Genomic DNA, 17827 nt, shown 5'->3' with positions numbered 1-17827 from the left:
GGCTCATATCTTAGGTGACTTTGCTGTCCACATCGATGATTACTTTTGTGGGCTTTGCTGGAATCTAATGGTTGGCATGTCAATCATAGACCTCTGTCATGAAATTTTGGCTCTGCATATGGGGCTGGGCACTTTGGATCCTGTTTGGAGACCGAGGGGTGAAAGCTGGTCCTTTGTTAGGATCAGACCATGACCATGTGCAGTCTGAGGTCAGGGCCAATCCGTGTTCCCAGCAGAGGCTGATGGACCCTGCTAGGTTTCAGGTTTTTCTACAGGAGAATACTCCATATCTAGTGGCTCACTCTAGCAATGTGCCAGTAGGGTATTATGATCACTTTTGTCCTCACCCATTAGTACTGAGTCTCCAAAGCATCCTCTTGGTTTGCATCATCTGCTCAGATCATTTTGGTGTACACGTGACCTACACCAGATAAAATATATGAAGTAGGTATTAGGGCATCAGGGACAGAAACTGCACTGTTCCATTGCATCACTAAGAACTTCTGAGCTGCCATGTTGATGCTGGAATGGAGACAGAGCTTTTTCTCAACCTTCGCATTCATCTGGCATAACTGTTCCAGGTGGTTGCAGCCTGGTGGTTCTCGGTTGCCTGCGTTAAGGTGCTATAAAGAATGTTCTATTTACTGAACAGTCAAGTTTGATTGAATTCAAACTGGGTGGGTTGCTTTCAGGGGGCAAACTTGTGTCTGAAAGTTGCTGATGTCCTCAGCTCCCCATCAGGGAAATGGAGACAATTATGTCCTACCTTAGAGAGGTGTTGCAAGGATAAAGCCATATTTATGAGGCACTCAACTATTTACAATGATAAGTACATAACTAAATGGATGCCCATGCCTCTTTCTCTGAACCATCATGGCAGTTGAGATCAGCTAGTGCACATGAGTTAACAGAATGTAGATTTTTAATTATCTGTGGAGGGAGTGGCTTGTTCTCAGTGAATGGTCCTCAGCTTTGGAATTCACTTCAACTAGTCTGACAGAGCCTAAGTTTGTTGGTGCAAGATCCATTTTTTTACTCAGCTTCTTGAGGTTGAGGAGGGTGGCTTAGGGGTGGTTGTTCTGTTTTGTTTTTGGATCTTGTCTTTTCTTCTGTATTAGTATAGTATTTTACTGAATTATGAGTTTGCTCCTTGAGTCATATAATTGGTTTCATTTTGTGAATGGAAAATTAAATAATTCTTGATTTGAGGTTTTTGACATTTTTATGCTGATGTGCCTTGGGATTTTGTTTATACATGCAAGTTTGTACTTCATTTGTTTAGTTGTAGATAAGACTGAAGACCTTACAGAAGATGGCAGATTTCTGGAAGAAAGCAGCCAAAAAGAAGGTGAGAGTGCTGGAGTATAATATATTTTTACGGGCCACACTGCTATCGTTAATGGTCTGTTAGCATTTCTGGTACAAATCCTTCTGTCTAAGGATTTATAAATCATCTGTAAAAACTGCTCCAGGCTGGAACCTGGCATACAAAGGGCCTCATCTGCCTCATGTCACAATTGACTTCATTGAGAGCAGGTTCAGTCCCAGTGGCTCAGCTAAGGAGCAAATAACGTTTTAAAAAAATTCATACAAATCTGCTCCACTGGAATTTTGAGTTATAAATTGGCCTACAGATAGAAATGTAGACGTAGGAATTGCCAGGCTGGATCAGACCCAGCTTTGGTGCTGATCTAGTTCAGAGTGCTGTCTCTGGCAATGGCTGGGACCAGATGCTTCACAGAAAGAAAGCCCATAATGGATGATTGATTACAGAATATTTGCCCATGGGGAGAGTTACTTCCTGACCTCATCAATCAGAGGTTGTCTTATGCCCTGAAGCATGAGGGTTTATATACCTTCTGATTTTTATCTTACCTAATGTAACTATAGATGGTCTCATTATTCATAGAAATATATTCATAGAAATACAGACGCTCCCTTTTGAAAATTCTCATAATTATTAGTATTAGATAAGAAAAATATCTACAGCTACACTGGGTGACTTGGCACAAAAGTCCAGGACCACATGAGTTTTGTCCTTTCCTGAAATGTCTTATGCTATAATTGGACAGAATTAACTATTAATGTTTAAACCAGAGACCGGTTTTTCTCCTCCACATGGGCATGCATCAGTTGATGCTATCATAAACATTTAAGACAACTAAGATTAAAAGAGGTACAGACACGCTATAGCGTAGCCTCAATATGCAGCAGATCTTGGGAGATGCTTGAAACCCCTGGCTAATCGGGAGTATTGGAGACTCAGGTGACATGCTTGGCCCATTTTGTGAAACAGGTCACTTCAAGTTTTCCAGTTCATCATTATGTGTTGCTTGTTTGCAAACGTAGCTAGACTCCAAGGCCCAGTAGCTTACAGCAAGATTTCCTAGATGAATTTCCACTGAATGCCTAGCCTACACAGAGAGAGGCATCACATAAATACTGTAGAGAGAGTCCTTTCTCTGATTTCTCCCACCCCCCACACACACTGGTAGTTGAACAATAACTCAAATACAGATTTTGCTCTGCCAAGATTTAATTATTTGCTTCTCTGTTTCTGCAAACAGTAGGTGGGTGGGTTAAGAGGCTAGTATTATAGGGCCTTATTCTTCTCGCACTTCTGTTGGGTTTTCACCTGTGTAACTTCATTGACTTCAGTGGAATTATGCCTGATTGGCTAAACTATTTGCAGAAAAGTGTATTAGAACAATCTGTGTGCAAATTAGTTGTGAACAGACATGGATGTTTATAAATTTGCTCAGTATTCAAAATTGTTTGAGTAGGTCATACAAACTATTGTTATGTGACCTTGTGGTCTCCTTCATGTGAATTAGCACAAGCAGGCTGAGTCCATGGAACAATGACACTGGCACAAGCGAAGTAACAGCAGGTGTACTGATTACTGGAAGAGAGTACAGAGACTGCTCTCATCCTCTCCTGCTGCGACTGCTGACTTTGCACCCTCCAGGCGGGAAACACCCCCTGCCTTGACCTTCCTCCCCAGAGTTACTTCCAGACTCCAGAGTTCTGCCTGTCTGAGTCAAAGCCACACCCATTAGGAGCTGAGTGTCTGTAGAGGTGTCAGCCAGCACAGTGAGGGCAGGTCTGATGCAGTTGCATCGCTGTAGCGCTTTAATGAAGATGCTGTAAGCCGACAGGAGAGGTGGCAACTCTGGGAGAGGTGGTAATTATGTTGGTGCAAGAAGCTGTCCCGCTGACATAGAGCTGTCTGCACCGGTACGTAGGTTGGTGTAACTATGTCACTCAGGGGTGTGGGTTATTCACGCTCCTGAGTGATGTAGTTATACCAAAAAGAAAAGGAGTACTTGTGGCACCTTAGAGACTAACAAATTTATTAGAGCATAAGTTTTCGTGAGCTACAGCTCACTTCATCGGATGCCACAAGTACTCCTTTTCTTTTTGCGAATACAGACTAACACGGCTGCTACTCTGAAACCAGTTATACCAAAGTAATTCTGTAGGGTAGAGCAGGGCTAAATTTATTACACTATTTTCTGCCAGTGGATTCCTGATAACTATTACCTTTGAATGTCTTTTGCTACTCACTATTCACGTGGTATTGTTAGTTACCTGAATGGATGACCTTGTCTTTATAAATTACTTTGTTCCTGCCCAAAATTAATTTTATTTCTCCATGACGAAATTACGGGGAAAGGGCACGCATGGGCTGCATTTCAGAGCCCTGCAGACCAGGTGTAATTTTGAGACAGCAATTTAGGTGCCGCATCCTAGATAGTCCATTAATTCATGTATTAATCAATAGTAGGTTTTCTCTTTGGATCTGTGCTTGCTGGTACTTTTGTAACAAAATATGAACATTTGTGTCAGACCTTTACTGTTAGTTTTTCCCCTAATGTCTAAATTTTTCCCTTTGTGAGTTTGAGAACATTATTCCTTCAACTGTTGTAATCCCCTCTGATAGTATGTAGATAAAAATGTACACCTGTGTATACATGCAGTGACCTGACTAGGCTAGGCCAGTGCTTCTCAAGCTATCTGATGTAGGGGACTGGCAATTTTTTTTCCTAATGTGCGCGCAGACCAGCAGCCGATGGCTCGCAGACCGGCAGTGGTCCGCAGACCACCACTTTGAGTAGCACTGGGCTAGGCTATGTTCTCTGTGAGGAGAAACAGAGACAAACCAAGACAAAAGGAATAATTTTTAAATGTTTAGAACTTTATAAGGGAAAACCCCAAAATTGTACCAGGCACATAACTAATATAGAACATTACCAAGTACTTACTATTGATGATAATAAACTATAGGTTACCTACACATTAACCACTGTGAGCTTGTACATACTACTCTTCCTTACTCTGTGCAGTTAATACCAAATGCATTGTTACTGAAAAGAACAAAAGAGATTACTCAACAATATACTATGTGACTTCAGAGAAGAATCAACTTAGCTGTAAGTTGTGCTCCACCCTGGCTATCCTGTTCTTTGCTTCTCTTTGGCGTGTAGTGCTTCTTAGATTTGATGTTCCTGTGGCTTTACTTCCTTTCAGTTTATCCACAAAAAAGGTTTCTTCACCTAGTGGGCCCTCACCTGTCCATTAGGTATCTTTGAACTGTGTTCTTTCAGTAGATGTTCACACAGTCATTCTCTCTGTACATTTACTTTATTTCCTTTGTGGGTTGCTTCTCGTTAACTGTTTTCAGGATCTGTTTTCATCTAACAGCTTTTTGATCAATTCTCTTTTTCACCAATTGGTTTTTCCCTTGCTTCTCTTTCTTACTTACTCCTACTTACATTCTCCTGTCCTTCATTTGTTATTCACCTCTCCTCCTACCCCAACTCCTGTTCACCTGCTAATTCAGCACTTCACTTTCTCTATCTTTGAGATGAGGATAATGATACTTGCCCTTCTTTGTAAGTCGCTGTGCTGGACCCAGCGCAAAGCCCCAAGAGGTTGAGGAAATCTGAGGATTTCTGATGGCTCTGAAGTTTCCTCACCATCACCATGGCTCCAAAATTCCACACTGGAGCTGGCTGAGAGTTGGGATTTCCAGTTCATGAGAAATCTCAGCATTTTGAAGGTTCTCATGAATCAGGAATTCTGATATGATTTCAGTTCAGATACAAAATGCAACTTGCTCCCTCATTCTTCATAGCAGTTTTGAAACTGACAAGAATGTGAGTTTCCATTAGCAGCTCCCAGACCTCTCGGGGCACATCTACACAGGGCAGAGAGACCTGCAGCAGGGCTGGCTGGCGCAGGTCACTCGACTCAGACTTGGGCTGCAGAGCTTAAAAAATTGCTGGGAAGATGTTCTGGCTCAGGTGCAGCCTGAGCTCTCAGACCCTCCCCCATCACAGGGTGCCATAGCTCAGGCTGCAGCCTGAGCCTGAATGTCTATATAGCTATGTTTCAGCCCCAAGCCCGAGCCCTGTAAGCCTAAATCAGCCGACCGGGTCCAATCATGGGTGTTTTAGCCCTGTGTAGACGTACCTCACGGTCTGATGCTTCAGAACAACCGGCCCAAGATTCTGGAAACTCTGGGGTCTCCAGCTCTGTCCTGGAGCCACAACCCCTTGGAGGCCGTCAAAGGGATCCCCAGGCTCCCAGCCACATGGCAGGGAGCTTGGAAGCCCTGAGAGCCCACAAGTTGTTCAGGCTCCCTGCTGCAGAGCTAGGAGCTGTGTCCTAGTTAGTCGACTCTCCTAGGGCTTTCAGACTTCTGGCTCCATGTCAGGGAGGCTGGAAACTGGGGTTGTGGTGCTACTCCGGGGCTGTGGACCCTTGAAGCCTGGAGTCCCCCATCCTGAGGCAGACAACCATAATGGAACTGACATAACTGAGCCAGCCCATCCATTCTGGCTGCATCCCGGGGCTGCCTTATGTGCCACAGCGCTGCCCAAAATTGCCCTTCCGCCAAAGCACCCATCCCACCACTTCGTTCCCTGTGCTGGGGACTGAGCAAATGTGACTGAAGGACGGCCTAAAGGCTGCGCTCTGCAGTACCTAGGCCAGGAGAATTTTTCCCCACTCAGAACTGCGGGCGGTGGGGGAGGGGGCGCGTTGGGTACCTTTACAGCATTCTAGCCCTGCTAAAGAGGGGCTGGTGCAAGTATCAGGATCTCATCCAGTGCTCTTGGCATATAAAATGAGAGGATTTGATTCATAATCTTTAAAACATTGAACCCCAAATGCCATTGTTAGCTGCTCTCTAGACTAGAACGACACTTTAAAGTGAAGCCACAGAGTCGGAGGAGAAATGACAAGATGTGCCAGCGAGCCACCAAGAAGGTAACAGAAACCAAGCTGAGGGAAGTGTGTGTGGATGTCAAATTTTAGCCAGAATTGAGGCACAGAAGTGAGGGAATAAGCAGCTAGAAAGAGAGAGAGAGAGAAGCCCCTGGTTGTAAAGATAGAAACACGGTCCTTGTGAGGGGATGGGAGGGGACGAAACTATCACTGTTGCAAAGCAGAGTGGGAGGGAGGCTTTGGGCTAGATCTACAAAGGGGCTTAGGTGTCTTTAACTAGGGTTTAGGCACCTAAATCCTGGTTTTAGGTGCCACTGGCTCTGAGCATGCCAAGCTCCACACAGAATGGGTATGGGGAGAAAATGGCAGAGTCGGTCCTCATAAGCTTTAGCCCAGTGTTTAGGGTACTCACCCAGAAGATAGGAAACCCTGGGTCACCCAGAAGATAGGAGACCTCTGCCTGCCATCTATAGGGCACCTAAGCCATCTGACACTAGAAGAGGGTGTTCCTGGCTGTGGATTGCAAGCAGGGAGAGGCGGCCTCCCTGCAGCCTGGATATAGGTGCCAAATTGCATGAGAAGGGTGTGTTTTAGGATAAACTCCTCTCTCCCCATCTCCCATTGGCTAACTTAAGCCCCTCCCCACCTAGCATGCTGGTTTTTGTGGCTCCCATTCTTCAGTTCTCCCCATTCATTGTATAGGATCCCTGGGTGCCTAACTCAGCCTCTGTTGATCCCATCGCTATTTCAGTGATCTTTCTAGGCCTCCAGAAGTTAGAGGTTCCACCTCTGCGTGTTGCCACCCCTCAGTCCCTTTGTGGCTCCGGTCCTTGCAGACTGGAGAAGAGGGGAGAGAGAGGGTTTCGATTGCTGAGAGAGAAGTGGCCTGTTGCTCAGCAAGGGAATGAGGGGAAGGGAGCATGAAGCTCAGTGATGGTGAATCTGGGCGTGGGGACTTGGAGAGGAGGTTTGGAAGCAAGCTTCTCACAAAAGCAGAAACAAGACAATTCTACAGGAGGTGCCGACTGTACAGTGCTGCACTTTCTTTGATTTCTTCAGCCTGTCTCTGCTCCCCTGTCTGCTCTGGTGTGTTGATGCGGTTACTTGCTGATGTGCTTCTGCTGTGTGTGTACAGGGCATTTCTGGAGCATTACTATCCTGTTTGTTAGCCTGTCACTTTCACCATCTGTTCCACTGATGGAACTAAGGCAGTGGTTCCCAACCTTTCCAGATTACTGTACCTCGTTTAGGTGTCTGATTTGTCTTGCGTACCACAAGTTTCACTGCCCTTAATAAGTACTTGCTTACAAATCAGACATAAAAATAGAAAAATGTCACAACACATTATTACTGAAAAATTGCTGGCTGTCTCATTTTTTCTGTATATGATATGATAGTTTTTAATGACTTTGCTAGTGCTCTTTATGTAGCCTGTTGTGAAACTTGGCAAATATCTAGATGAGTTGATGTAACCCCGGGAAGACTCGTACCCCTAGTTGAAAACCACTGAACTTGCATCCTGAAAACATGGTCAAAATACTAATGTCTGATTGCTTCCCTTGGACAGAGGTCATTATTATTATCCCCTATTTATAGATGGGGAGATGACACTGGAGTCTCTGTAGCCTCTATTAACCCTTGAAATTTTGCAGGCTTCTGGTACCATTAGATGAGATGAGCAAACTCCCAAATGTAGTGTTTTCTTTAGTGCCAGGCCTACCAATCGTAGCTGTTATAGGGGTTACAAAATTCTTCAGTATGTGGATGGAGGGCAAAATTCAATCACTGTAATCCCAAAGGAAATGGAAAGATTAGTCTGAGTTCTTGCTAATGTGAATGGAAACTCCACGAAGGCTTAAGAAAATGGGTTGTTACCAGTTTTGCCCGTTACTTTGGGGTATGCTCATTTATTAGAGTTACTCTTTGGGAGGGGGGGTTCTATAATCCTAATAATGTACTGTTTGTGTCACTTGTGTTTTCATAAGGAGCTCTACTCCTCCCTTCTGCAAATCCCCTCCCAATGGAGCTACCCTGCAGGACCTAGGTTCCCCAGGGCTGGGTTCCTCCAGCCCCAGAACCAGATGAACATGCATACACCCGCACGCATATTAACAGAGCAAGGCTGCCACCCTTATATGCCCCGTACTCAGCAGACTGGGTCAAGCAGCACTTTCCAGCTGCCACCGTTATATGCCTCTGGACTCAGGAGTCTGGGTCGAGCAGCACTTTCAAGCTGCCACCCTCGTATGTCACAGCACGTCCCTATCCCCACTTACATGTCACAATTATACTGGTAATAACCCACTTGATGAGCAAATCCCACAGTATTTTGGGCGCTACAGGGATCTTTAGCTTAGGTAAAAGAAGCGTTGCTGCAGAGTAAATGGGGAAGCTAAAAACACAAAAGAGTAAAGTTCAGAGAGAGAGAGAGAAGCAACCAGCTTAACCATAAAAGTTATTTTTTGAATAATAGGGATACCTACACAAGGAGAACCTAAACCAACATAACAGTTACATTATTAAAGGTCACAAAAGTCATATATAGAAAATTATACCTGATCAAACAAGTCAGGGTTAGAAAGTTATACCTGAGGTAGAAAAGAAAACAGAGAGAAAGCGAGGCATCTCACCAACTTCCATTAAGCTTGAACTGGTCAGGGTTCCCAGGTGATGGCGGTAGCTCAGGGTCCTGAGTGTTGGAGACAGGCAGAGCCCCCACCATCATCAGTCAGGAGAAGATGAAATCCCGTTGAAACTGATACAGAGTTTGGATCCATGCATCAGAACACTTACTGGAGGGTGAGTAGAGGTTTTTGTAGAGAAAATACAATGGTTCAAGGGAGAACACTAGATTTGTTTAGAGGTAAACTGGTGACTCAAGGGTGTTCTTTAGGCTAGACAATAGGAGATGATCACTCTTGGCTATGAATGATGTTCCTTCCAGGGAGCTGACAGTGCAATTAGGCTGCTTCAGTATTTTGGATATTAATCAAGGATTCATTACTAGAATTGGTGTGATACCTGCTGAGCTGGGTGTGTGCAGGCATAGGTTCATTAACATTTGGAGCAGAGATCCCCCATGATGCAGTGCTTCCCTGCTTTTCTGGTCCCAGAGTTCAGTGTGGTTCTCTGTTCTCCATTTTGTATGCTAATGGAGATGCCTTCCTGTCCCACCTTTCTTGTAGATGAGGCTAGAGGAGTTGCCTTTGTTCTTGTCACCCTTGTCAGGAGGTGTCTGCAAGTCTTTTCTTTGATTGGTTTTGGTTCAGCACAGGCTGGTGGGAGTGGGTGTCTTTCATGAGTCAGACAGGCTGGATACTGCGCCCTGGTTTCCAAGAACACAGAGCTGACTGGTATCAAGGTTGAACAGTGGAAAGACTTACTAGTTAAAAACAGATGTGTATAGCTTTCCATCAAACACATCTCAAATGGTTGAGGGCTGTCCCCTTCCAAATCACACTCTAACTTTTTTTTATGTTGTCATCTCCATAGAGCCATCAATTGAACCAGTACTGGAGTGTAATAAATTCTGATTATATTTAACTTTTATTTATATTCCCAAGAAGCCACAAGGAAGATGGAAATACAGGGTTAGTGTAAGATACTGAGCAATGAAATTAATTCTGTTGTATATTAAGTAGGGCTGTCTATTAATTGCAGTTAACTCATGCGATTAACTCAAAAAAATTAATTGTGATTAAAAAAAATTAATTGCGATTAATCAGTTTTAATTGCACTGTTAAACAATAGAATACCAATTGAAATGTATTAAATATTTTGGATGTTTTTCTATTTTCATATAAAGTGTATATTATTTTTGCTTACAAATATTTTCACTGTATCAATGATAAAAGAAATAGTATTTTTCAATTCAGCTCATACAAGTACTGTAGTGCAATCTCTTTGTTGTGAAAGTACAACTTACAAATGTAGATTTTTTTAAAAAAAAATTTTTTTTTTGTTACATAAGTGCATTCAGAAATAAAACAATGTAAAACTTCAGGGTCTACAACTCCACTCAGTCCTACTTCTTATTCTGCCAATCGCTAAGATAAACAAGTTTGTTTACATGTACAGGAGATAATGCTGCCCTCTTCTTATTTACAATGTCACCAGAAAGTGAGAACAGGCAGTTGCATGGCACTTTTAGCCGGCATTGCAAGGTATTTATGTGCCAGATATGCTAAGCAGTCGTACAGCCGTTCATGCTTCGGCCATCATTCCAGAGGAGATGCTTCCATGCTGATGATGCTCGTTTAAAAAAAAAAAAGCATTAATTAAATTTCTGACTGAACTCCTTGGAGGAGAATTGTATGTCCCCTGCTCTGTTTTACCTGCATTCTGCCATATATTTCATGTTATAGTAGTCTCGGATGATGACCCAGCACATGCTGTTCATTTTAAGAAAATTTTTGCTATAGATTTCACAAAACACAAAGAAGGAATCAGTGTGAGATTTCTGAGTGACCCACAATTTAAGAATCTGAAGTAACTTCCAAAATCTGAGAGGGACGGGGTGTGGAGCATGCTTTCAGAAGTCTTAAAAGAGCAGCATTCCAATGCAGAAACTACAGCATCCAAACCACCAATAAAGAAAATCAACCTTCTTCTGGTGGCCTCGGACTCAGATGATGAAAATGAACGTGCGTTGGTCCACACTGCTTTGGATTGTTATTGAGCAGAACCCGTCATCAGCATGGACGCATGTCTTCTGGAATGGTGGTTGAAGTATGAAAGGACATGAATCTTTAGCGCATCTGGCACGTAAATATCTTGCAACGCTGGCTACAACAGTGCCATACAAACACTTGTTCTCACTTTCAGGTGACGTAAACAAGAAGCGGGCAGCATTATCTCCTTCAAATGTAAACAAACTTGTTTGGCTGAGCAATTGGCTGAGCAAGAAATAGAACTGAGTGGACTTGCAGGCTCTAAAATTTTACATTGTTTTATTTTTGAATGCTTTTTTTTTTTTACATAATTTTACATTTGTAAGTTCAACTTTCCTGATAAAGAGATTGCACTATAGTACTTGTATTAGGTGAATTGAAAAATACTATTTCTTTTTTTTTTCACAGTGCAAATACTTTTAATCAAAAAGAAATAGAAAGCACTGTAGACTTTTTATTTTGTGTTATAAGTGAAATCAATATATTTGAAAATGTAGAAAACATCCAAAAATATTCAAATAAATGGTATTCTCTTATTGTTTAACAGTGCGATTAATTGTGATTTAATTTTTTTAATCACATGATTATTCGCAATTCATTCTTTTAATCACCCTCATATTAAGATCAACTTACTTATGAACCAAATTAAATGGGACATTAGCTGGCCAAGGGGATTGTTAAAGGTATGTAAATCCTTTCACCTGTAGATTACTAGGTCAACCCAGTTCAAAATGGTAGTGACTAAGGCCCAGATACACAAAGAGATTTAGGTACCTAATCTCCAGATTTCTATGCCTTAATCCCAGATCTAGGAACCACTGCAGTTCACAACCCTCTGCCCACCTGTGGCTAGCCATGTAGGTGCCTAAACTCACTCAGTGCTGAAGTTTTTTTTAGCAGTAAAAGTTCCCTCTGTGCCTATGTTTTTGCCTTGGGCATGGGCACTGCTGCCTCACTGTAGGCATCCGGAAGTCTATCTGCTCTCTAAGCCCCAGTGTGATCTGAAGAGAGGTGGAGGAGCACTTGTCTTGTGTGTCTGGCCTGATCTGACCCGATTAATGTTCCCTCTAATTTTTTCCATCCATGTGTGGAATAAATTTTTTTATGTGCACCACCACTTAAAAACAAACAAACAAACAAAAAAACCCAAACCTTAGATGTAATATATATTTTTAAAAAGTTACCATACGGATAATTACTCCAGTCAGGACAGGTTAGGCATTTTAGAACTCACTACTCAAAGTATTAAATTTAAGTGTAAGAGAAATAAAAATGATGAAATGCACAGACCAGTCAAAACACTAAAATAACATACTTCGAAAGAATTAAATTACAGAGAATATCTGTGCATTGCAGGAAGTACCAAGAAGTAACAACAACAATAATACAAATATGTGTTGGGAGGTGAGTGTGAAAGAGACTGTGTGTGTGTGAGTGAGTGAGAGAGACACTGTGTGTGTGACGCAGAGACTGTGTGTGTGTGTGTGTGAGTGAGTGAGTGAGGCAGAGACAGTGCATGTGCTCGCTGCTGGGGAAGTTTCTGATTGCACTGTCTCTTTAAGACACTCTTAGAAAGCTCTCCTGCTCTGTCCTGAGCCCTGTTGTTTCCTCTCCCCCACTCTGCAGAGATGGGGCACATGGGTGGGATCGGGGGAGAGAGTGTGTGTGTATGAGAGAGAGACAGACAGAGATGGCTGCTGGGGAAATCTCAGAAACAGTGCACTGTCTCTTTAAGAAAGGTACTCAGTCACTCTCTCTTCACTGCAGCAGCTCCATGTCCCCTCTCCCCTGCTCTGAGGAGATGGGGTTACAGGGGCAATGCAGAGGGGGACACCCTGACATCAGCATGCTCCTCCCTCCCCTCCTCCACACAGCCAGCAGGAGGGTCCTGGGAGGGGAGCAGCTGCAGGACAGAGCAATGTGGGGGGGAGAGCACCTGAACACATGCTGCTGGATGTGCATGACCTGCATCGAAATCTCTCCTGGGCAGCTGCCCAAGCGCGCAGCTTACAGGGGGACATAGGACCTGATGTGTCTGGGTGTGCTCTTAATCATGCCTAATACCACATAAAGTGGTACCTAAGCCACCTGACTTCAGGAGAGGGGTTCCTGGTTGTGAATTGCTAAGCAGAGAGAGGCACAAGCTCAGAGGGGTGGGGCTTAGAACACACTTCTCTCATTGATCTCTCCCACTGGCTAGCTTAGGCGGCTCCTTGCCAAGGGTGCTGGCTTTTGTGGATAGCATTCCAAGGGCTTGGCTACACTTAAATTTTATAGCGCTCTAACTTGCTGGCTCAGGGGTGTGAAAAATCACCCCCCTGAGCGCAGCAACGCTGAGCGCTTTAAAGGTGGATTACCAGGAGTGCTGGGAGAGCTCTCTCCCAGTGCTGCTGCGCGGCCACACTCACACTTCAAAGCGCTGCCACGGGAGCTTTCCCACGGCAGCGCTTTAAAGATTCAAGTGTAGCCAAGCCCTAAGGTTCCTCTCTCCCCCTGTGCATTATATAGAGAGCCTGGTCGCCTAATTCAGGCTTTGTAGATTCAGTGTTCTGGTGGTTTTTCTAGGTGCCTTAAAAGTTAGGTGTTGCAATGCTGAGCGTCGTAACACTTAAGTTGCTTTGTGAATCTAGGCCAAAGTGGTTACCATCCGATATCAGTTGAATAGCCTTTATGAAATTTTCTATGGTTAAATTGAAAATGTCAGCTCTCAGGACTTTCTATCTGGCACCTTTAATTAGACAATAAAATTAACACAAACATTTGAAATGTTGACAAGATAACCTTCATGGCCCCAGCACCTTTAGTCATTCTAATTTGATCTACTTGCAAATGATTTCCTAGTGTAGTAACCAATAAGTAGCTGTGGGTACTGGGTCAAGATTGCAGCTAATTGAAAGGCCTGCAAATAAAAGAGTAGCTTCGATATGCTATATACATTATACAATAAGGAAAATATATTATAATTTTCATGTAATTAATGAAGCTGCCATTTTAAGCCAGCGCTGCACGTTCATTGGGTTACAGACCCCGTCAGTAAGGTGGGGACACAACTGTGTACCGCTATTTGTAAAGCACTTATATCTCTGGAGGTAAAACACTTAGAGTCAGAGTGGTGTTAAGAACTCCAGATGAGAGCTGCTTTTATGGTGAATGAACTACTGTCCAACATCATCTTTTGAAAGGGAAACAGAAGCGCTCAGAAGAGTTACCCTCAGTGTTCCCTCTACATTTTTCTTGTTCTGAACAGGCTTGAAACTTCATTGAGCACGACAGTTTTGTCCTTGGGAAACCTTATACTTCCTTTTTCAAGTTGTCTTATGTTGTATTGCATTGAAAAATATAAATTTTAAAAGTGACATTTCAGTAATAAATGTACATACGTATATGGGACACACAGGCACACATATCAGTGCTTTAAGAACCTATTCAAGAGTTTTAGAGTTTAAAAACCACAAAGTCAGAAAGCAGGAGGCCCTATACCCTACATTCACCCTTTCCTGAGATCCTGAGCCCTTGAGGGAGCACCCCTCCCATGAGCCCCTGCCTCCCCCATCCCGCTTATTACCCCTCCTGGTGGCTCAAGTGTTCCTTGGGGGAAGGGATTTTAGGGTCTTCCCCTCACTGCGCCATTGTCAGCCCAGCTCCTCTCCCTCTCTGCTCCAGAGCCAGCCCTTCTCTCTCCCGTTGGGGTCCCTGGAAGGGAGGTGCCATCGCAGCCCAAAGCACAGGGACCAGGTGCCCCAGCAGCTGCTGAGGCTCTCCCTCTCCCCATCCCTTGCCTCAGCTCCCTGCTGGGCTGCGCTGCCAGAGGGTCATTTCAGCACTACCAGCCCCGGATGCTGCTGCCAGCAGCAGGGGCCAGCCTCTCCACTGGGTTTATGAGCTCCAGGAGGGGACCATGAATTGCTGCCCCCCCGCCACCATGCCCTACCTAAATGGCAGCCCTGGCCTCTGCTTACCTGCCCCCATCCCCTGCCCCACTCCTTACCCTTCCCTGTTGGCTTGAAGCTTCCCACAGCACTGAGAGGAGCTGTCATGGGGCACAGCAGACAGAATGGGACCCAGGTGCTGGCTTCTCCCCCACCCCTGCTCCTTATCCCTCCGCCCTGCTTGCTTGAGGCTTTCTGCTGGTCCCTGGTCCCGGCACCAAGAGGAGCTGTTCTAGGTGCTGGCTGTGCTCCTAGCCACGTGAGATGTGCAGTAGGTACCAAATTAAAGGGAATGTTGCACACAGCTTAAAAGGAAGGTGAGGTACCATACAATCTACCCCAGCTAGGCTCCACAGTTGAGACAAAACCTTATAGTCAACAGCATCAAAGCTACAGCATAGACACTTGAGCTTTGCCTATTGCTGGGAGGAGACCAAAACCAGGATCCTGAATAAAGCCATGAGAGGATTCCAGTTGGTGCCAAAGTTGCCTTGCTATCACCATTAACACAACCTTGCCCCAAACACCATGTTAGAGATAGGATGATAATTAGCAACACTATTGACATCAAGCGAGATTTTTTTTTTTTTAAAAGCACGTTTGTGTTTGAGGGAATCTGGCACCCTACGCTCGGGTATGGAGGCACCAACAATGGATCCAGTACCTCCTCACTTGATTTTACTATCCGTGAGGTGTACAGAGTATAGTTAGCAGCTGCAGGCAGCAGCCCAGCACCTGTCATGAGCTCAGCCTGGCTGAAATGCAAAGAGATGCTGTGGTGTCTTTCTCTGCTGGACACTCACCTGCCTGCCCCCACAGATGCACTGGCAGCTGAATCTGAGCAGTCTTGTCAGCACAAAACATTTCTCTGCTTTAAGGCAACCAAGGACCTTTCGGCCTACTGCACTCCCCGCTCCTGCTCCTTTAACTTCCTCCATCAGCTGGGGGCCCTTATTACTGGCTGAGGAGTGGAAGTCACAGGGTGGGGACTAGGAACTGCTGAGCAGCGATAAAGCCTGCTGTGCCCTAGCCAGAATGCTTGAGGGGGGAGGGGAAAGCTGCTTGGTTTGTGCTGCCAGGCACAGAGATCGCCTTTGTCTTTACAGAAAAAGAAGTTATTCTCTGTGGTGATTGTCAGATCCAGAGTAGTGTGGAAGGTAATGGGCTTGATTCTTCGCTATCTTGCTCCTTAGTGTAGTCATTTGTATCTGTGCAAAGTGCCTGTAAAACACTATCAGTCAGAACGAATAGTACTTTACACCCACTGTGAACAGGTGTAAGTGGTAGCACAAGGTGCAGAGCAGCATAGATATCAGGTCCCAGAGTAGATTGGCTGCTTAGGCTTTCTAGAGGCAGTAGGTAGTAGACTGCAAAATTAATAAAATTATAATTTATTCTTATGTTAGGTCATTACAAACTTCCCAGTACCTTTACTGAATTTTAAGAGAGATGTACAATTATTTTTATACACATTATTCTTGGAGAATATGAGAACTTCCATGTTTGTTTGTTGCTTATTTAATTATGTCAAATGTTCACATGAAGGAGATTCCTAGAAAATCTGTTTCAGAGTAGCAGCCGTGTTAGTCTGTATTCGCAAAAAGAAAAGGAGTACTTGTGGCACCTTAGAGACTAACAAATTTATTAGAGCATAAGCTTTCGTGAGCTACAGCTCACTTCATCGGATGCATTTGTTAGTCTCTAAGGTGCCACAAGTACTCCTTTTCTTTTTTCTAGAAAATCTGCTTTACGTCAACTAGTAACAGGCTCCCAGAGTGTCAAGGGAAAATAACATGGTGTTTATTACCTCAAATGTGTTTACTCAGGCTTTGAAATGCCGCTTATAACTTCCGTTTTGATTTAACATGCTACACTTTTTATACTATATTTTTGACAGATGTATATAAGTGTACAAAATATTTGATAGAAAGCTTTAATTTCAAGTTGTAAATGTACTACTAATGGTAGATCTTAAATCTAAGGACCATTTGGTCAAAAAGGCAAACCCCACTAACAAGATTGTCTTATCAGAGACCAAGGCACATCCCTCTGGTATGAGCTACAAGTCTGGCATAGAGATATGACTATCTCAGGCGAACAAACTTCGTAGGATATTTATTTTAGAAAGAGTCCTGACTTTAAAAAAAAAAAAAAAAAAAAAAAAGTAAGGATGCTGTATTCAGAATACTTCAGAGAAGTAATGTTCAGGGATATGTTACTAAGAACCAAAAACTACATCATAAAGTGGGCTTTTTTAAAACGACCCCTTTTTGCAAGGTAAAAACCTTTGGTTTCAAACTGAAAACTTCCTGTTTAATTTTTTTATAAATGCTCAAAGCTTTCATCCTTCAACTTTAAGGAAAACATTTACAGTTGGAAAATGTTTTATAGGAGATCTTTGCTGCTTCTAAATTCATGTATCCATGCAAAGGTGAAAACCTTTGTTTATTCCTTAAATGCTTAAGATGATCAAAGCTCTTTTTGTAATTTTCATTGCAAATGTTTTGTAAAGCATCTAATGTAATTTCCTAATATCATGACTATGCGAATGGAAAGATGTTTATATACAATATAGCAGGGTCTAATGCTAGAGCTGGTTATGAAATAAGAAGCCATTTGGGTATAGAATAGTGATATTGGGGAACTAAATAGTATCTGCCAATGCTTAAGCAACTCCTGATGGAAGTCAGAAAGACACAAGTCACCTCTTCAAGAATGGTTAACAAGAGACAGTGTTTTATTGGATGACTGTTTAAATTGAAAGACATTCTTTAAGAATATTAAAGTTTAAAAATGGTCACGATGAGAGTGAAAAGCGCTATATATGACATAAGGGTATTTGGACTCATGTGAAGCAGAACTTCAGCTCCGGTTGAACTCTGGTGGAACTAAAGGCATATGTCGGAAAATGGACTAAATCAGGGAAAGAGGTAAAACTCTAAACTTTAAAAATATACTGAGAATTTCCTGCCACAAAGGGAGTTAGAATCCTGCTGT

At 43.4% G+C, this 17827-nt stretch overlaps 1 protein-coding gene across 3 annotated transcripts in view; it reads left to right on the top strand.

The window, feature by feature from the left end:
* The window catches only part of CD58 (CD58 molecule), a 65838-nt gene that overhangs the window by 23910 nt on the left and 24101 nt on the right, over window positions 1-17827 (top strand). For 2 of the 3 annotated variants that reach the window (XM_038384431.2, XM_038384400.2), the window contains one exon: window positions 1283-1348. In XM_038384431.2, the coding sequence (XP_038240359.1) occupies window positions 1283-1348 (66 nt within the window). Of the gene's footprint in view, window positions 1-1282; window positions 1349-4346; window positions 4434-17827 lie in introns of all 3 variants that reach the window. The other variant, XM_043512462.1, reaches the window with a different exon arrangement.

Source organism: Dermochelys coriacea, chromosome 1, assembly GCF_009764565.3.
Source record: "Dermochelys coriacea isolate rDerCor1 chromosome 1, rDerCor1.pri.v4, whole genome shotgun sequence".
NCBI lineage: Eukaryota > Metazoa > Chordata > Testudines > Dermochelyidae > Dermochelys > Dermochelys coriacea.
Note: the sequence above shows the minus strand (reverse complement) of the source record. Positions and strands in the feature narration are given on the sequence as shown.